The 20,892-nt window shown below is 39.6% G+C and overlaps 1 protein-coding gene across 9 annotated transcripts in view; it reads right to left on the bottom strand.

The window, feature by feature from the left end:
* Window positions 1–20,892, bottom strand: part of DENND5A (DENN domain containing 5A) — a 64,537-nt gene that overhangs the window by 7,952 nt on the left and 35,693 nt on the right. For 3 of the 9 annotated variants that reach the window (XM_042038184.1, XM_042038187.1, XM_042038193.1), the window contains 15 exons: window positions 20,545–20,862; window positions 18,984–19,199; window positions 17,844–18,078; window positions 17,290–17,440; window positions 16,572–16,665; window positions 14,473–14,580; window positions 13,416–13,547; window positions 11,715–11,867; window positions 10,786–10,890; window positions 8,478–8,562; window positions 7,101–7,185; window positions 5,981–6,109; window positions 3,601–3,722; window positions 1,649–1,794; window positions 978–1,096 (listed from right to left, as the gene is read on the bottom strand). In XM_042038184.1, the coding sequence (XP_041894118.1) occupies window positions 978–1,096; window positions 1,649–1,794; window positions 3,601–3,722; window positions 5,981–6,109; window positions 7,101–7,185; window positions 8,478–8,562; window positions 10,786–10,890; window positions 11,715–11,867; window positions 13,416–13,547; window positions 14,473–14,580; window positions 16,572–16,665; window positions 17,290–17,440; window positions 17,844–18,078; window positions 18,984–19,199; window positions 20,545–20,862 (2,198 nt within the window). The remainder of the gene's footprint in view (window positions 1–977; window positions 1,097–1,648; window positions 1,795–3,600; window positions 3,723–5,980; window positions 6,110–7,100; window positions 7,186–8,477; window positions 8,563–10,785; window positions 10,891–11,714; window positions 11,868–13,415; window positions 13,548–14,472; window positions 14,581–16,571; window positions 16,666–17,289; window positions 17,441–17,843; window positions 18,079–18,983; window positions 19,200–20,544; window positions 20,863–20,892) is intronic. The other 6 variants (XM_042038191.1, XM_042038192.1, XM_042038189.1 and 3 more) reach the window with 3 other exon arrangements.

The following is a 20,892-nucleotide window of genomic DNA, read 5'->3' as shown; positions in this document are numbered from 1 at the left end:
AGTTCCAAGTTTGTGCTGAGTGCTGCAGTAAATGATCCATCCACAAAGCAGATTTTGCTTGAGTCCCATATGTAGCACGTGATTTGAGGAAAAATGGGTAAAAGGGGAAATCCTACTACACCCCATAGATGGGTTAAGAAATACAATGAATATGCTACATAGCGGGCCAGCTGCAAAACAACCCCACAACCCAAACACATGCTTAAATGCCAAAACACCAATACTTCTGCTGAATTGGGGTATTAAATCAGACACTAGAAAGCACACATGCTCATTTGCTCATTATCACTTTCTCTGAACCAATGTTGATGTCAGTTTAATCAGCTTAATTGGAAAACTGAACAGCATCCAAAAATAGAATCTTTCCTCTTCATTTAATTACAAATGAACTGGCATGGAGAGCTGACTGGTGGACTTACCCATCAATGTGACATCAACATGAGCCTGACAGTTTCTCTAAACAAAGGACAGAGCATCAAACTATGCTGTACCTAACACAAATAAACCTAATTCTCACTGCAAATTTCATTCCTTTACTTTCCCCATGTAAACACAGGTTTCCAACACTCATAAGCCCTTGTGCTCCAGCTTGTGTCCAAAGGTGACTCTAACACCTAGAGCACCCAGGCCTAATATAAAATACCACCTGTATTTGATAAGCAGCAAGCTCTGACTTGCTCTTTCTTCCTTGGGCTCAAGGCAGATTATTTCTAAGATGCACTACAGTCAACTCATCCTCTCCACCAACAGTCTGATGTGAGACATGAACATCTGCAAACGGCAGCCCTGTTTGAATTTGTAAGAACCACAACTTGTTTAATGCCAGAAGCCAAACGATCTTTCTGTGCCTTCAGGTCAAGGCAACTGCAGACACAGAGTCCCAGGAGATCAGACCTTTCTAATCAAACAAGCCCTACTGTGCCAGCTCCCTGCAGAAATTCTACTTACCCCACATGAAATGTCAGGATGATACTTACTTGTAAGTGTGCCCTGTTATTTCATTTCTGACCATAACATATTCCACAAGCCACTTGGCATACAGCCCTGAATTATCATGTCCTATTTGCACTGTGGTCAGTTTTCCCAGGTTCTGGCACTGCAAATTAAACAAAAGTTTGTCAGAGGAAACTGAAACAAAGCAGCATGTTGGGGGAGTACACTATTACAGAACATGCTCAAACAGAAACTCAGAAATGTGGTTCCTGTTTCTGACTGCATGACTGGTTCTGGGCTTTTTAGTGGTAGGCTGCTTTACTTGCTTCTGTTGGTTTGCTTGTTTTGTTAAATACTATTTTGATCAGCATAGAGAACATCAGCTGAACTGGATTTTTCAATTAAATTTTATCCAATGCACACAACACACATGCAAAAATCAGAGCAGAATCACTTCTTTGTTTTCCAACAGAAGAGGGTATGACACCTCCCACAGTTGTAACATAAAGACAGTCTTGTCTATCCCTTGCACTAAGGAATTGTCAGTCATTTTGCTCTGCATGTCATTAAATACAAGTTAAATGTGCTGCACACAGGCACAAAGTATCTGTGACTAACCACAAAGATATGAAACGTATGGCAAGGTGGTACAGCAGGGGAGAATTTAAAACTTCACAAACAGAACATCCAAATCAGGTTTTATATCAATACAAACCTCAAAAGTCATTTCTAACAGATTCCTGGGAATCTGCAGGACTCCTGTTTCACCCAGTTCTCCCGAAATACAGATCCAAGGATTGGCTGTGAACATTGAGCCACCAAGTTTCTTGCTGGGAACAATCAATATATGGTATGGTATCACTGCAAACACAAAAGAAGTAACACTTCAAAAATTAAGAAGGATAATTATGTAACCTCTTTAGTCAAGAGACGGGCAAAAGGTAAGTCATAAAACAGCATTGCAGTACCATGAAATGTTAAAACAACATCAGACATCCTATTTAATCATGCTGACACTTGCACACTAAGCACTGACTGACAATGGGGAAGTATACACATACACAGCAATCACTAAGAAACAGAGCTGACAGCAGAAGTGTCAAATGAAGAAAGAAATTTGGATGGAATAATGCCTTCTTATGGGTATAATCAGCCTTTATTTACCAACCTCAAAACATGGCACAAAGATGGTTACTTATCCTCAGCTTAGTGACAGCAAGTAAAGACATGGTATTCCTGTACTCAGGACACTGCACAGCTCCCCCAGGTCCCACTCAGGTACTAACTGCAGCCTTTCTTTACAGGCCTGGACAGCAGCAGCATTCACTACCATGGCTGAACAAATTCTGATAGAATACAGCATAATCCTGCAAATTTCTCTGTGCCATGTCACTCTTAGTTATGCTAACTTTAGGACTTACCAATTTTTGAAAGAACAAGCAATTTTTTTCCCTTCTAAATAGCACCACATGTGCTCAAATGCTTTCTGGTCCCCTGGTTTACCTGTGGGTAATTCAACATGTATCACCTGAGCTGCAGCCCCTCCTCTGACTCACAAAGTATATGCTCTTCCACCACCCAGCATCTCCTGCACAGCCCTCTGTTAACCAACCTTTTATAATAAAATCCAGTGCTCTGAATGGTCACTGTGTTTCTTGCCTGTCTGCCCTTCTTTTATAGTGCATAAGCAGATTACAGTCAGGGCTTTTCAGCTGAGGCATTTAATGCATTTCTCCCTCAGTGTCTCCTCAGCTGTCAGTGCCCTCAAGAAAGCATCTGGTGGTTGGATTTCCTTAAAAGCCTGATGCTTGTAGCATTTAAGAATGAATTAAAATGTTTCCCTTTTAATTTCTGTGCTGATAGTCCTAAAGTAAGTGACAGTTTAACTGCATCCAGCAGACCAGATTTTCACATTATCCAGAACTTGCCCATAAGACCAGAAGCTGTTTTGCTTGGATGTCTGTTTGCTTTCTCTTTCATACACACAAGCATCAATCACAATGCACCACCAAGGGCAGTCCTTTCACATACCCCACCCCCAATTTTATAAGCCTTGCTTAAGTCTTTCCTTGTTTTGCCTTCCCAGTGAGGTTCTGTGGCAGCAGGCACACAGATCTTTGAGAACTCTGTAACACAATTAAGCACCTACAATAGCTTAAAAGTTTCTCTAGGGTATCTTTTTAACAACTAGGAGAAAAAAAATGTGTTGAGGAGTTCTGATGCAGCCCTCAATGGGCATTTCATTGCTACCCCAAACCTAGAGACAGACATGCAGCAAAGTAGCCTGAGAACAAAACAGGAAAGGTTTTTTTTCTTTTAATTGCCAGCATGCATTAATATTCTTACCTTGATAGTGAACAATCCATACTGTGCTTGTTTAGTATCATGCAAACAAGCCCACCACAAAATTTTCAGCTGAGAACTCATCCCCAACTAAAATTATTAGAGCTGTGTATTTTACCAAGTTAGAAACAAAAGTGACAGGGAGAGAAACTCCTGCCCACCAGAGAAGATCATGGAAACAGCAATACAGCACACACAGATGGATCCCAGGGAAAAAAAAGCAGAACAATTACATTAGGGCATGTTGCTCTGAGCTGTTTAGAATTTTGGACAAGAACTCAACCAAATCTGGAAATCAGAGCTGCAGGGATAGCAAATACTTACAGATTGTTGTGAAAACATTGGTAAAGCAAAAGTAATCAACAGCATTGAATGACAGGAGATGATACAAGAACTGTTCTTTCTCATCATCGCAGCGGAGGAACGCGTAACGCTTGTAGAGTTTTCTGACAAAGCAAAACACATAATCTGTCACAGTAACAAGATGCTTTCAGTGAAATGTTTTCTATTGTGCAAATTCATTAGGTACACTATGAATAACGGGCAAGCAATTACACATGAGAAGTGATACTGGGAGAGTCAAGAGTATTCAATGTGCCAGGATACGCTGACTCTCTGCAAGGCTGATATCTCCAAAGTGCAACAGTCCAGTTCTCACTATCTTTCCCCCCCTCCAATACAAGGTTTGGTCTAAGATCTTCTCCCACCCAAAACCACCCCAAAATGGAAAAAGAAATTTTGCGCTTTCTTGAAAGAAATTCTGACTTTTGGCCACGTAAAATGACAGAACTGAAGTAAAGAGCGCAGAGAGTGCCATGGGAGAGTTCTCCAGCACATGATGTATGACAGAAGACTGTTCTTAAAGACTTAAGGCAAAAACCGGGGCTATCTGCTTGTATTTGGCTATAAGTAATAACCCAGGGCCTACAACAAGCTGCACACTAATCCAGGCAATAGTTTCAGTGTTGATAGTACACAGTTCCTGACATAACCAAAATGGTAAGCACACAAAGGTAGAAACCAATAAATAATACCAGTGTTGGGAATAATCATAAAAGAAGAGCATGCCAAAATGTATCAAAATCCAACTGATGCTACAGGAATATCCAAACCCTCATGAATGCAGGAATTAGGTATTAGAAATGCTGACACAGCCATGTTGTTCCTTCCAGGAGGGCATCCTGGTAACTCCCCCCAATTTCAGGTATCAATTTACAAAAAAGTCAGCAAGTCACAAGACAGAAACTTGCAAAACAAATCAATGATAATCAACATAATCAGGCATGTTCTCACTTACATAACAAACCTAACACTAGAGACTGACAGGAAATGTTCAATGAAAATAAAGAGACTGAGCCTTAAATTAACCTAACCTGCCTGTAGTCACAAGAGTGGCAAAGCCACAGAAATCTCAAAGGTGCCCACGTCTGTGTTTCATTTGAATAATCTGAATCACCTGTTTGACAGCCTGTCAGGGTATGTGCTGTCCTGTCTCCTCAAAGGGTAAGGTTTTTCAGTTTCCCTGGCCACATAAAGGTCTCAGGACGGTGAGGCCACATGATTTCTTCCTGTTCCCTAACTCTAGTCCCTTTGCAGACTAGAAAGAAACCAAACATGTTACATTTTCCTTATATTTGCTAATAAATGTCAAGTAAAGAGAATGGGATAATTAAAATATTTAACAGCTGCTTCAAAAAAGAACAACACACAATCTTGTTAACTGTAAAATGGCAGAAGTTGCACCATTACTTTTAGTACCTCACTGAACTCAGCACTGCTTCCTCTAAAAACAAGTGGGGCATGCTTTCAAACCAACTGCCTAGAACAGCTCTCTAAGTAGGCTATCTAAATATGCAGCACAAAGCACACGAGATTATAGAGAACTGATGTCATCCTGTACAAGTAGCTCCCTTGCTTGTCATTTTCATTTTAAACATACTTTTGTTGCAGTCTCCCTCTGTTCTAGAGAATCAGAAGCTGCCTGACAGATGAACAGTACACTGGCCAGTGTTAAAAGAGGTTTTTTTCTTCTCTTTTGTGGGGGGGACATGGAGTGTGGTGGTGTGTGGAAAGTCCCCTCACAGCACTTGCTCTGCATGGGACAAGCACTGCTAAATTTAACCTGATCTGAACTGTTGACTTCACTAGAGAGGCTTAACCTTAATTTGGAGATACAGGTAGATTTATCAGCTGTCCTCACTCTGTCCTTCAGCTTTTCTTTGTTCACTGAAGGCCACAGCTTCATCAGAAAGTCCAACATAATACAAGACAAGGCAAATCTCAAGTAATTGGCTGTTGGGGTCCAGGGGGATTGGGGAAGAAATTCCTTGGAAGGTGGTGAATGGAAGGAGATGAAAGGAAGAGCAGACAGCATAGGTTAAGCTGTCTCCAGAAAGCAGTCTTCCATTAAAGCTAATGACAATTACTATGGCTTTGATTTCCACACTAAACACTGAACGTAACTATTACAGAAGCAATTCACCTTATGTTCTTAAGCAGGCTATAAAGGTAAAAATGTATGTGAAGAACCCCAGCATTGAACCCTAATTCCCAAACAGCTCACATGCTTGGAAGGCCAGTTTGTTCCATGCCTTCTGCACACTGCTAAACAGATGCAAGAACAGGCACACCTGGATTTTTGAAACCAAACAATTACATAGATTTTAATTTTTTTAAAAGCTTCGCCCAAGATAAACCATCTTACTTTGTGAGTTCATGATCTGAAAGCAACTGTTTCAGATGCCTAGAAAGCAACTTCTTTTCCATAGAGAGGCGAACCCAGGCTCTGGCCTTGCCAACATCTGTTTTGATCTCACTTATGTTCTGGATATGCCTGGAAAAAAAGAAAAAGAAAAAGACGTGCTTGGTATTGTCAAAGCATGACAGTCCTTTTGAACCAAGCTCAGCTGAAGTTTTGCAAAGAACACAAAATATCAGGTAAATTAAAGGAAAAAGAAACATAATCACCTTAATATTCAGGACAATAAAAAATTCCCTGCAATCCAGCTCAAAGAGAATAAGAGCCTGAAAAGGAAATATCTGCAATGCAGTGCCCTATTTACAAAATTCTAAACCAGGCCCATTGTCTCACATGATTTAGGACTCATTCTGGACCTTATCGCTGCAGTATTTATGGCTGAATGCTTTGGAAAATTAAATACTGGTTTTGCATGCTCAGTAGAAGCTTTTCTTGCACACAAGACACAAATGGTATATTTTAATAAGGCAAGCAAATCCTCAATTCACTCCTCCTGACTGAAAAAAGTGGATGCTGGTAAAGAAAAAGAAGGAAAAGAAAATTCCTGTCAAGGTTGTTTTAGAAGTTCTGCATATTGCTTTTTCAATGTACTGAAAGGAAGGAATTGGGCAGAAGTTGTAGTTTTATTCACAGTACAGTATTGAATGTTAGATAAACCCATTCTTTAGATCAAACAAGTTCTTTAAACTGCTTTCTTCCCTGAAAAACAAGAATGGTCTCAGAACTACACAACCAACTCAGCAATGACTGGGAAAACACAAACACTCTACCCACACCTCTGTGGAAATAAACCAAACACACAAAACATTGAAAATATGAAAACTCTGTCATGATATTATCCTAAGTTAATACCTCTGACCATATAAAACCTCCTCAGTATGAACCCTGTTTCTGTGAAGGTCAGTGAAAACGCTGTACTAACTACTTTGAAATAGTTCAGCAGGTTCCTTCCCCACAGCCCCCTCCTGCTGCATGAAACAAGCTTTTCTGCATGGTGCACAGCATACACAGAAACAAGTGTGCAAATCTCAGGGGGTTTCTGGGTTGTGTGACACTTCAAACTCACCTCATATCCTGGATGAGAGAGATTCTAAGAGGTGACATGGCTGGACTTGTATCAGACTTTCGCCTTTCTGAATCAAGAAGTATTCCTAGATTCAGAAGAAAACAGTTTCTTGTTAGCAGAAATCCATCTAGAGATTTTTAAACCAATATAAAAAAAGAAGGTGAATTAACACCAATTTGCACACCTGTATTACTGGTGACTCTGTGAAGACACTGTACTGTATTTCCACTCCAAATGACATGAAAATCTAATATGCTACACAGATGGTTATACAGATCAGCACGCACTGAGCACCAACACATTAATGAGCTTAGATTCAGCTGAAATTGGTACGACATCAAATGGCTTAAGACATATAAGAATCAAGTATTATTTTCTAAACACTACCCTGTTTTCTTGCTGTGTAGTAACACTGACTGCCACTGTTGACACCAGAAAACAGTTTTATATAGGTTGTACTCAGTACAACACACATCCTGTGCTTACTGAGCTATTACTTTGCACACTCCTGTAACACCACTACTTTTTAAATACATTTTGAGGTTTTCAAGCAATATTGTTACTCTTATCCTTCAAATTCCACTCCAGAATGAAGTTATATGAACTAAGTGGCATTCAGGAGACCTTAAAATTTCCAAACCTATGGTTTTGATTGCTTACAGGATCTTGTGCATGTTACTAATGCTCATCTCTTTGCTTACAGCAGCTTTAAATAAAAAATAAAAGGCACCCACTGCCTCCCCCAAACCTATTGTTCTCTACAATCCTATGCCCACACCTGACACAAGAATTACTGTTTAAAAATTACATTAATAATCCTAGAAACATATTATCAGTAGATCTTATGTGCAATATTACTTCTACTGCAACACTTGATGTAACAAAAAATAAAACATATTTCTTCAGTTTATGTTTTTAACAATAAGGCTCCTGTTCAGTTGTTTTTCAAGCCATAATGTAAAACCTCAGGGTGTACAGCACAATTTTATGTGCTTACACTTGTTTTCCACCCCCACCCATAACACCATTTGCCCTGGCAGTCATGCAGGGCCTGTGTGTCACATGGAGGATGATGGACCAGAGCAATCCATTTTAAAGCCTATCTCTGAGGCATCAGCTATTTCCAGTTCCTGACTACCATGGTAGTCAGGTCCCAGACCCAAACAAGTAGGCTCAATACAAACCAGTTTATTTTTCATAAAATATATTGAGACAACACACCAGGCCCGTATTAAACTTGTAGCAGCCACAACACTTGATTCAGTTCTACTGAGTGAAGGGTATTTCCAAGGGAAAAAAACTCTGCATGGTGTAAATCTGCAGGCAGCTCTTATTCACTGCTTTTAATCATCTTCTTCCAGCAGATGCCAATCTTACCTGAGGTACTGAAGCTGCCTGATGTGGTTCTTCTCTGTCTGTTTTCTAGGTAATGTAACAGATGAGACCACAAAGCAGACTTTCCCTAAAATTAAAAAATATTAGTTAAGGAAATCACTACCAGCTGAATAAAAAAAAAAAAGTTTAAATCGTCATTGAAAGTATCAGCCATGACAAAAACTTGCTTTAAAGATGTTTCTCCCTATAAACTCAATGGTAAAAACCAAAAATAAGACAAGTTGGAGGTGCTTGGGAGCTGTAAAGAGGCTGAGAAGGAAAAGCCAGAGTCAGACTATTGGTATCTAATGATTCTGGTAACAGGAAAAAGTTAATGGAACTTCTTTCCTCATAGTTCATTACCATGACAAGAAAACATTCCAAGGCTTGTAAAACACTGTGTACAAGTGGAGTTTGAAATCTGAGACTGTAACCTGTCCTGTGTGTCTCTCCCTGCCTGCCTCTCCAGCAGTGAAACGCCAAGAGACACAGAGCCAGCCTGAGCAAGACGTACCCAGGCCAAGTCCTGCTCCCCTCGGGATAATTCAGGGCTACAGATAAAAGCTGCCCATTTTTAGAATCTCAAAAGATTCCCCTCAATTTCATCAGGCAAAGCACCTGGACAATCACAAACACAGTAAGATATCCCAAAACATAAGCAGGACAGTGAAAGTTTATCAGCAAAAATACCTCAGTTCTACACATTGTAAAGCCAACTTAAAAGTTAGAATTTGGGATGTAGTATTTAGGTCAAGATAAATCCATTAATGATGTTAAAAGGTGCATCTTGCTCATTATGTTGCTTTTTTAAACCCCTGGTGGCTTAAAGCAGAGAGCGAGAAAATCTTTCACTGGGAAACTATAAAGATTCTTGGATTCACCATAAAATATTTCACATAATAAACCAAAAGATTGCAAACCTGCAGAAAAGCAGCAGTAAGCAAACAGGGGCTCTCCAGCACAGCAACTGGAATTACTTACAGATAATAAGCATTACTTACCATCTTCCTAAATTATTGTATTAACCTGATCCCAGTAAAGATCTAGCAACTCTGCATTTCAGAAAAGCTGTCATATCACAAGGCCATATTTTTATTTACAGCTTTGCAGAAAGAAACCATGACTGTAAAGCAAGTTGTCAATTCTGCACTATCAATTTCATCTAAAATTATCTAAGTGCCCTCCCAGAGGTGCAGTAATGACGGTTTATCTTTACATTTTTTTTTTTTTAAATTGTATTTAAAAATCTCTAAGCACTTCCATCCTATAGTTCCCTACAGTTGACATAAAGAACTATTAACCATGAGGGATTATTCCAGAAGTGGCATGCCTCCAGAAGAATAAATCCTAGAGTGTCTGTAACATCTGTGCTGACAGAAATCTATTAAAAATATGCATTCAGTGGTGAGGATATGAAAATCCATTGTGTTTTGTGTGTACCTGACAGATCCAACATGGAAAGCCAAAATTGCAAGTCTTATTATAAAATAAGATAAAAAAGAGCATGAAAAAATCAACCAGCAAAGAGTTACATCCAAAACTGTCCTTCTCCCAATAAACACACACATGCACACACAGTCTAGTGCTCAGCAACCAGCTGCCATGGCAAGGAGAACTGCAACAGATCACAGAAAAGCAGCAACAAAGGATCCTGCAGCAAACTGATGTCAACAACCATGATGAATGTGAGAACTCATGCAGTGTCTGCCCGCTCCTTCACCACCGTGGAACTCTCCTTTAACTTCACCAAATAGCAATGATGATGCAAGCTGGATCTATAAGGGGAAGGAAGACAGCCTAAGGAAAGCAGTGGGACAGAGAATGGGCAAGGGAATAACCAAGGCCTTCTGAAAGTCCAGACTACTTCAGTCATTAGATCCTACATCACAACTCCCCTGCATTGCTCGGGACAACGGAAGGCATGGATTCCCTCTGCACATGGAAAAATCAGTAGGTAGCTAATGTAGGACTACTGGGGTTCATCAGCAGGGAGGAGGTAAAAGCAGGGATTGGTGGAAGGAAAGCCATCCTCATTACTATGGTCAGTTGAGAAAGAAGAGTCTCCCCTGGCTCGTTATTGAAAAGTAAAATAAAATCGATGTATGAAACAGCAGGCTTTTGCATATTTCATAAAGGCCAGAACACACAGAGAACTGGTGGTTCTTTTTTATTCTTTATTTTCTTAAGCTCTGGATCACACTATGAGATACACTGCACTTCCTCCATCAGGCCTCTGTTCTATTCCAGCACTCTATTTATTCCACCATTCAGCACTGTTTGCTAACATCTGCAATCAATCCAAAGCATTAACCTTATGAAGGGTTGGCCGTCTGGTGGTCTGAAGGGCCCAAATCTGGGTTGAAGCAGAGTATACTGATGCTCTGTCTTCTAAGACGAAAGCAGTACAGCTTCTATCCTAAGTGATATACAAGAGGGAAGGGAGAGAATCACATGATAAATCTTCACATAGAAAACTGTTGTATAGTTTGAAGGAGAGCAGATTTAAACACTGGTGTTTGGGTGCTGGGAACAGAGATACTGGATTACAGTTGTCTGGATCATGAACATATATTCTTAAAAAAAAAAGAAGTTATAATCTTCTCCATCCTTGCTACTCCTTTGTACAAGGGAGGAGTAAAGTTGGTAAAGGCCCTCCAAACTCCATCTTGTCCCACAAGTGACTCCAAATAGAAGAGCACAACAAACAATTATTAATTTCATACAAAACCCCAACACCTCTAGCTAGTGATCTCATAATCATAATTTAAGTACTACTACATCACTCAGGAAGAACCAAAACAGCAAGACTTTTACTTTGAAGTATTAAATTATTCTTCAGGAAAACAATTCCCTCCTCCCACTGACAGCACCTTTAGGATATGCTGCCTTGTAGCCTATGCAACTTCATTAACAAAAATATTAAGAACACAGCAACGATTTTTTACCATCCTATTTAAAAAACCCACCAAAACCCACCAATCCAAATGAAAACCCCAGGTTAAATGGAGAGTCTTCCAAGAAGCCATCTGTGGAACACATCTACAGGTACACTTGCACATATCCCACAACATGGAGACAGACGGGGGGCACAAACTGACATAAAAAGGACTGGGGGACACACGAGTATTTTAACACATCTACAGACACACTAAAGGTGTCCTCTGAAGGCAGAGAGAGGAAGAGCATAACACAACTTCAGGAAAGTGTGCTCTGCAATGTACAGGAATATTTATTCCTCACCTGTTTGACTTGCAGACCGTGGCTCCATATCCTTTCTAAGAGGTCACACAGACTGGCTATCAGGGTGTTCTCTTCCACTCCTGTGATATTCACTTCACCATGACCAAGCTCCACAGCTTCTCGACCCATTTTCTCAACCAACATCCTCTTAGTCTCAAAAAAGACAAAGCAAAAGAGAACTAAGTCTCTCCCAGGAATTTCCAAGATCACTTCCACTTGTTAAACAACAAGGAAGCACATGATAACAAAGATTTGGCAGTATAACTGGCTGTGCTGATATTTCTGGCACTAGTGCAGAATTGCTGTTCTTTTATCCCCGGTTTTCAAGCCAGGACAGCACCAGTGCTGATCTTCTGTTTTCTCAAAAAGGGTTTGCAAATGGGTACATCATCCTCCACAGAGTAATCCCAACAAAGGGCACAGCAGGTGACACATTGACAAGCTGGGTGCCCAGCAGCAAGACCAAGAAAATACAGGTCTTGGGTGGTTTTGAAGCCTGGTAAGTGCTGGATGCCCTCCCCAAGAGCTGGGCACTTTGTCCACCTCCTCCCAGGGGAGGTGAATGAGCCCAAGTGCTTCCAAGTAGCACGGGTATGTCATTCCTGGGAGATGCTGTTCTGCCAGAAGGACATTTAGATTAAACCAAACCCATTCTGGAGTGCACCTCTTGAGCTTCCCCAGGAGCCACAATCTCCTAAATTGTGCACAATTTCATAGTGGTCAACAAAGCTTTCACCAGCTCTTAAAGTGCAGTCTTCCAGTCCTATTATATTCATCATACAGCCAACTGGAGGAAAAAATGGTGAGGGAATCAGTTCCACTCATCTCTTACACATTTTTTCATCTTTGTCCCTAGCCTAGACTCACTTTCAAATGAGTAATACTCCCTTAAGCACCTCTGCACCGTCTTGGTTGAGATGAAGTCCAAGTTAGTCCCTAGCTGCTTCTCCCCCTCACTCCCTCCAGCAATTTCTCACTGTGAAAGAGCCAAGTCTATCTTCAAGAATTTTCACCACCTAATGAACCCCTGTTAAGGGATGAGGATTATTTGGACAGTTCCATAAAGTGACATCAGAAGTATAAGCACATATGAAACAGAGTTTTATAAAAAGTTGTAGATAATTGCTATAGTACCTCCACTGACTTCAGGCAAGAATGTGTCTATTTCATAATTATTCTCCTTGCTGTATTTTTATAAACATTAACATTTATTTCAGATTAATATGTTGTCAAACATATACTGGTGAAGTATGTCTACAAATTAATGCCAAATTTCTTTGTTCAGTGCTTAAAAACTTACACCTCAGAAATGTATTAATTCCTTTAGTTATGAGAAAAGCTGTTGTATTTTCACCACAACCCTCTATTTGGACTATTCACTCCTGTTGAATAGTAGTACTGTCTCATTAGTTATAACTGAAATGAGCTGTAATAGACTTGGGCAGCGGGATGGTAAAGACCCTTCAGAATATTCAATCTCTATCATAAATCTGCTTGATAAAGTTTCTGCTCTTTGCAGAATTTCTGAATACATTCTCTCTTCATTAATTTCTCACCACCATGCAAAAATCCTTACAGGGATAAAGCAGAAACAGATGGTAGAAAAGTGGGGGGGGGGGGGGGTTGGAACATACTGGATACAAAATGGTCCAGAAAGGATGGATATGAGGTGCAAGAGAGCAGAACTATTCTCTGTGTTACCTTATTTCGGCATTCCTTCAACAGGCCTTCTACAAACTTCCAGTTTGTTTGTGCAATTACTGACGGAGAGAGGTTAGAGAGTTTGGGCTGCCGAATGGTGCTGCCCAGATTCCTGGCTTCTTGGATGTACTTCTGGATTGGGGAAGAAAATGGACAAACACAGAAAAAAGTGTAAGTGAGACTCCTTGGCCAAGAGAAAAGGGTAAACTTATGTTTATAACACACACCACTGGAGCGAGGAGGAAAGGATCACATCCTCTTTCAGAAAAAGCCACTTTTTATATCCAGCATTATTTAGGGCTGAGACACTTGAAGTACTATTTCTCCAGAGGTCAAATCCCCATTTATATAGTCTATACAGTATGAGAACACACGTTGCTGTATTACAAAAACACAACACAAACTGCCAAGGATATTTAGATGCATAGAGATTCAACTACTCCCTCCACCACTGACAATTGTCTTCTTATTTTTTCATTTAAATGAAAATTTGCAAAAACTACCCAGACCAAGACTATTCAAGTGGCAGACTGGTCTATGTGGGGACTGCAAGCAAACTTTGCTCTTTCAGGAAGCAGCTGCAAAATGCAAATTATAACAACATCTCTCAGCTGTGAACCAGCTGCATTTTTCAGGAAAATAATTTCCTGAACCCACTCTACTCGAAAGAGCTCTTCTGCTCCTATTACTGCCATCAAGGAGTTGCCATTGTTTTCACCCCAGAGACAAGAGTGATATAACAAATATTTTGGAAGTCAGGTGATCACTGGTTGATTGGGGCACAGCTAACTGAGAATTAGTGATAGAGAGAAAGTCCTATACAGGCACTGATGGAATACTCAGGGTTAGTACATAGTTCAAATTAACAGGAAACCTCTCTAGCTTACATTGAAATAATGACCAACTGAGATGTCAATGAATAGATTTGTCAAACATGACAGAGAGGGAAAACTCCACCTTCTCCACTGGCCTCGCACTAAAGAGCTATGATATATACATTTAATTATGCATCTTTATCCAGAACTATGATTACAGTCATATTGTGCATTGGACATACCAGATAATGCTCTGACACAGATTTTATAGAGGGCATGAAGGGCCAATCATGCTGGTCCCAGTCTAAACATAACTGCAACTGAAGCTCTGACATGGAAAAGTCCAGGTGCTGGCAGGATAAGGTGGTAGCAAAAAGCCAAGCAGATATAAAGTGAAAGTGGTAAGCACATTTGAAGTAATAAAAGCAAGCATGCAAAACAGAAAAAGAAAAGAGTGAAGACATAATACAATGCAGAACTCCCAAGCATTCAACATAAAAATAAATTCGTAAGTAATGAATCTGAAAGGAAAAAAGAAAAGATGGTGTTAAATCAGTGGATTGGTGTAAACTCTGCCCTCCACTGGGCACTAATGTTTGCAATTGTCAAAAGTCTCAACTGCACAGATTTTTGTTGGCTGCCACAAAGCTTCAATTTGTTTAAAACTCCCAACGCTGCAGTTTGACACCTCCTGCCCAGCCTGACCCCAGGGTTCATCTCAGAAGAGCTCCCTCCCCACTCTCAAATTTACTGTGGAAATCTGAGGTTCACCCAGGAGAAGGGGTCAGCATTCAGTCACCATTATGTCATCAAAAAGGTATAGCACAAACCCCTAAAACACCAGCACCACTACCACAGGCACTTGGTGCCCCCAGCTGAGCATGTATTTCAAAATATTTATTCCTCAGAAATTATTTGCCTTTTGCAACAAAATAACTCCTGTAGGAAATGAGCTTGTGAGGAATCAGTTAAAAAACAAAACAAACAAAAAACCCCAGAGACCAGAGGTAGAGTTTTGCCTTTCTAATTACTTAAGTGATAGCTCAGAAGTTTACATGCTTTAACAACTGTGTTGTTTAGCACAATAATGAGGTTAGAAATCTACTATTCATTTCTGTTACTTCTAAGTAAAAAGCACTTTAGAGTTATCTGAGCATATGGAACATGTCAAAGCCAGAAACTACTCGTAGAGGTTTTTTATTATGCAGACATTTTTCTGTTACATGGTTATGGATGACAGAGATGACAGTATAATTCAACAAAATTTTAACAAACCAATAAGTAAATTCCAGAAATCAGTACACTATGAAGGCAATTAAATTCATCACTACCATGAAAGAACAAACTGAACAAACACACTTGTGTTTCACAACACTATCCGAACAGACACAAGACTACTACTACTATAAAATTCAAAATTAAGCTTTTCTAAGGATATTTAACAAGGCAAGAGAATATTGTTTTCAATTAACAACGTGCACGTAAACAAAAGCAAAACTTTGGGGTTACTAAATAAACAAAAAAACTCTAATATTTTGAGCCACTGTTCTTGGAATTACCCATAAATCAACACCTGGTGTTAACAGTTTGCAGTCTGTACCATACGAATCAGAAACTGTACTGAAATTAGTTCACCCAGATCTTTCAAAACCACTTCACCACAAAGAATAACTGTGTCAGCTGCAGGAGCAGTGGTGAGAGATGTTTATCAGTTCAGAAGGTGGGTAAATCAGCATCAGACTGTGCTGTGTAAAAGCAGGCAGACACAAACGTGACAGTATGGAGGGGCTTCACATTCTCACCTTAGCAATGAGGTTGTCTGTCAGTTTGTCACCTTAAGACTTTTTTTATGGTCTACAGAAGACACTTAAGCAACTCCAAAAGGCAGTGCTCCTGATTTTAGGATGAAATTAATGCCTCTCTAGAGGTGGGTATCTTTCCTCCATCAAATACACAAAAGAAGCACAGGATGACTAAGTTATTTAGAGATGGGAAATAGATGGCTAAAAACTATTAATTCCCCTCTTCCCACTCATCCCCTTTAACAGAAAAAAAAAAAAAACCAGAACAAGTTGAAATCATGTGATTAAATTTTCAGAGAACTCTCCTATATGTGGGATGAAATAATTTTGTCCTGAGAGGGGGCAAAAAAATGACATAACTTTTATAATAAGAAAACTAAGTATTTTTGGTCTGCTACCTCATTTGTATTAAACACACTGAAGGGAGAGCAGACATGAACTGCAAGTAACTGTCTAGATATTTCATAAAGGTTGCAGAGTGTTTTTCAGGCCATTAGGAAAGAAAAAGAATCAGATCTCTAGAGCTGAGCAATTTTCACCTCTCTCTGGTCATTGTCCAGACGCAGGTGCTCTGTGTGCTGCTTCTGCCTGTCCTTCCGCCTCCACTGAGCAGGAGCGTTCCTCTTTGTCCACCTACACATGGGGGAATATCATTAACCAAATGTCAGGAGTCAGGTGAAGGTCAGAGGCAGTAAGAGGTTTCCAGTTTAGTCTATACTGAACATGTCGACATCAATTACATCAGCCAAACTGCAGCTGCAAATACACACAAAGAATCTCTGGAGAAGAATCCAGTATCGGGCAACCAAAATATTTTAGAGTATTAGATCACATACACTTGGTTTTTATTTTTCCTTTTTTTTTTTTTTACAATTCCAGGGACAATTTAAGCCTTGCCTCTCCTCCTTCAAAGTTTTTATAAGAAAATACCCTAAAATATTTGCTAGCTCCTACATGAGATCAAATAAGGGGATCTGCTTTTATATTGACAATAATTATAAGTAACTCAAAACACATCAACTATCATCTCAAACAGAAGATGGCTTTCTTAAGTAAACTTGCTTCAAGAAGCCCAGACTTGAAAAAAAACCCCAGACATAGCAACAACCCCACCCCACACATCTCACCCACATCATCTGATCTGCTCCCACTTGAAAAAAACAAACCCAAAACTGACTTTGTTTTCTAATATCTCTGCCTTAGTGCCATTCTGTAGATCTTGCCAAGATTCAGCACCTGTTGTCTTAGCTTACTCACTTGTTGCTTGCTGGGCCAGTGGATAAAACGTCAGACTGAAGCTTAGGAAAAAATCCAAGCTCATATTTCCCTTGTCCAATTTTCATGTCCAGCAAGTGTGGGTGAACTGCAGTGTGATCTATTTTTGCCAGCCTTAATTCAATAGATTTCTCTGAAATAGTAAGTTAATATTTTTAAAGGTGTTTTAATCAGACATACCTATAATCACGTATCTTCAATTAAAAGCAGATGTCAAATTAAAGGAAGAGGTGGAAGGCTCTTACTGATCAAAGAATGCCACCAAAAGGAGAAAAATGTTTATCTTCCTAAGCTCAAACATCTTTCACACACAGAGAGTGCAGGAACACGCTGAGTTCTACTTTACATTAATTTCATTTCACATCTCAACTTCATAGCAAACATTTAGTCCCCAACTTAAGCTCTACAGCTCTGCTATTTTGATCTTTTTTTTTTTTTGAGGTTTCAATGCATGAATCATTACTTAATGTAATGTTTACAGCAAACAGCACTGACCAGTTGCACTAATTGTCAAGCAAGTGCCTCGTGGCTCTTACCAGCCTCATCAATGGTTGTGCACTTTTGATACATAGATGTGCGCAGAGTTGGAGTCCTGACATTCAGCAGCCTAATTTTATCCACCCTAGAATCAAAAACTCTCAAAACAGGGTCTTTGTCATCTTCATCATGGCACATAATCTTGTTGTCAATAAAGGATGCAAACATTTGGGTCTCCAGGAATCTCGAGAGGAAAGGCAAGTAAGGTTCAGGCTGGTCGGACAAGAAAGAAGCCTAAGACACAAGAAGAGATAAAAGTCTTTGGGGGTCTGCAAAGAGAGAGAGAGACACATCCAGCAGAAGCACCAATTTTTCTGATCAAGGACATATGAGAGTGCTTTGGTGCCACTTAAAGCCTGGTTTTAATATGCACATCAATTCCATCCCCAAAACAGGCAGTCTATATGAAATTTTCAGCATCGGGACAATCACTTAGTATATAGCACAATAATTAGTACACTGTGATTTTGGCATTTCTTTCATCTGCTACAAATTTCGAGAGAATCCCAGCAAACCACACCAACAGTACTGCAGGTGTGCACATTTGGTACTTCTGGCTGGGCTCACAGCTTGTGAAGTTGTTGGGAATCTTTTCATACAGTTTGGTGGGAATCAGATGAGTGTTTTATCAGACAGTGCTGCAACATCATCCTCACCCATGTGAACTCTCCCACAGACAAATACCTCATCTCCAGCAAAGAAAACAGCGCAAAAACTATGTTTCTCTACAAAAGAGCTAGGAATACATTTGGTACACATGTACATAAGCATTATTTGGGGTCACGACTTCATTCATTAACATTTTTGGCAATTCCTCTGCTTAAAAGGCAGTTTCCACCAGTAATATTTAACCTTTCTGTAGAGGTTAGCCCTGAAGTAAGGCTTTCTAAGCTATTTTTCTAGAGCAAGCTGTATTTTTCTACAGTATCCTTAAAAGAGTATCTTTATCTCTCCAAGTTTGTATTTGTATATATTTTTCTACATAATATCTAAGACATGACTTTTTTTGGGAACACTGAAATTTAAGGAAGAAATTACCATTTTGACAGCACTGTTTTCCATTTGATGGTCCACTACACAAAGCCTCATGTTTGAACACTGTTTCACCTCTTATGTTGACCTATCTTATTACAACTTACTTTATCAAAGTTTTGCATCTGCTCTCTGTTTGTAAACCAGGATTCCTTGTCCTGACTGGGCTGAATGACAAACACTTCATAATCTGCAAACATTTGTGTGAAGCGGTTGGCAAAAACTTCCCGAATCTGAATGTTCAGCTGGTAAATCTTGAATTCTTCTTCATCACACTGAATTTTAAGATCTTTTTTGCTACTGGTCTCCTCTCGCACCTCCAGCTGAAAAAGGAAGGGAAAACACAAATAATTTGTATTGATGCTTTGTCAGGTATTCCAGGCATACAAGATTTTAATCTGCCATTCAGCTGCTACTCTTCAAGTCAACATTTCAATAGGGAAAAAATATTTCCTGTTTCAACCATTGCAATAAAACAGCAAAATCAAAAAAAAATCTAGACAGAAACCTTTGCCTAGAGAATTTTAGTTTTCATAATAAACCAAAACTTACTTCAGTGCTGTTTGCACTGGAGATATTTTAAATTTTAAAAGGGTAAATAACAACCATATATATGCCCATGCATGTCACAGACTTAATTTACTTTCTTTTACCCTTCAATCACCTGCATAGGCTTTTTAGAGGATCTTACTACCCCTAAAAACTTGCATATTAGGCAAATCCATACCTGGTGTCAAACAAGTCCAGGTTTAGTACTGTTAAATACAGAGCAGCTTTCAAATGAAGACAGAAATGCCCAGTAACAAGAAGCTGTGCATGTCTAGTAGTCAATTCCCTGTAGCCTAAGCCCTTGGCAGTGTAACTCACAATTCACCACTACACATCTCAGAGCAATCTTTAAGAAAAGAAAATGCATTTTCAGTTAAGATGTAGGCTAAATTTTATGAAAAAAGCAGTAAGATTGAGATATTCAATTCATAGGGGGAAGAAAAAAAAAATCACCAACATTGACAGCCTTCATTCCACAAAGGCTCAAAAAACCCACAGGGGTCTTTCAGGTAGTATATTTTATGCACAAAGGGCCAAAATTTAGTTTTTGTTTCACAATTCTTATCACTCAAAAAACCAAATCAGGGTCACCATGAGCTGTGCATGTCCACTTGCTGGGAATCAGACACTCGTGCACTGTACAGCGCTAACCAGAAAAAAGCATCACAGTATCCCTATGGCAAATATATTACATAGGAGCAGAATTATATATAAATCCTACATAGAATGAAAAAGGTATCTATAGAACCCAAGACTGGATGCAAACTTCAGGACTATCTAAATGTCAATTTTAGCCGCATAAGTCATTAAAAAGTGGTGCCAATTTAGAGTAGATCTTAAAACCAAAAATAAACAAGGCGAAGTGCTATTTTTAAATACATTATCTTGGCAAAGAAACACTTGGAAAATAGCAAAGGTTTTCCTAGATGCTGCAGGGTTAAATCCCATTCCCTCTCTTCCCTAAGCTTGTCCTTGTCTCTACAGGTGTTCACAAGCTTTGTGAACAGGCTGACAAAAAGTTCTTCCTAGTGAAGACAGACAAACAGCATCTTTGGATCATGACTTGAGACCATCTGCCACTGCAGGACCAGAGAGAGTGCAGATCATTTCATATCTTACCTTTTCTAGACTCACACCTGTTCTTTTAACAAGTGCTTGGAGTCTTGCAATAGTCTCATTTTCCTTTAGCAGCTCATAGGAATTCAGAGGTGATCCTGCTATGTTCCCATTTCTTTTATCAGAAACCAGGTCACATGCTCTGAGGCTCTTCATCTTGGAGGCACTTTCACTGCAGTGCAGGTTTCCCTCAGGTGGAATTCCAAAAGCCATCAATATCTCTGAAATTTCCTGAATGAACTCAAGTTTATTTGGAAACTGGGGTAGGTCTTCTGGCAGCTCGATGAAATGGTTGTCTACATCCACAAAGCACAGGTTAGCCTGGGATTTAATTTAGAACAGGACACCATT

The sequence above is a fragment of the Corvus kubaryi genome, unplaced genomic scaffold (genome assembly GCF_017639235.1).
Source record: "Corvus kubaryi isolate FWS band 111438036 unplaced genomic scaffold, C.kubaryi_AGA036_p1.0 37392, whole genome shotgun sequence".
NCBI lineage: Eukaryota > Metazoa > Chordata > Aves > Passeriformes > Corvidae > Corvus > Corvus kubaryi.
Note: the sequence above shows the minus strand (reverse complement) of the source record. Positions and strands in the feature narration are given on the sequence as shown.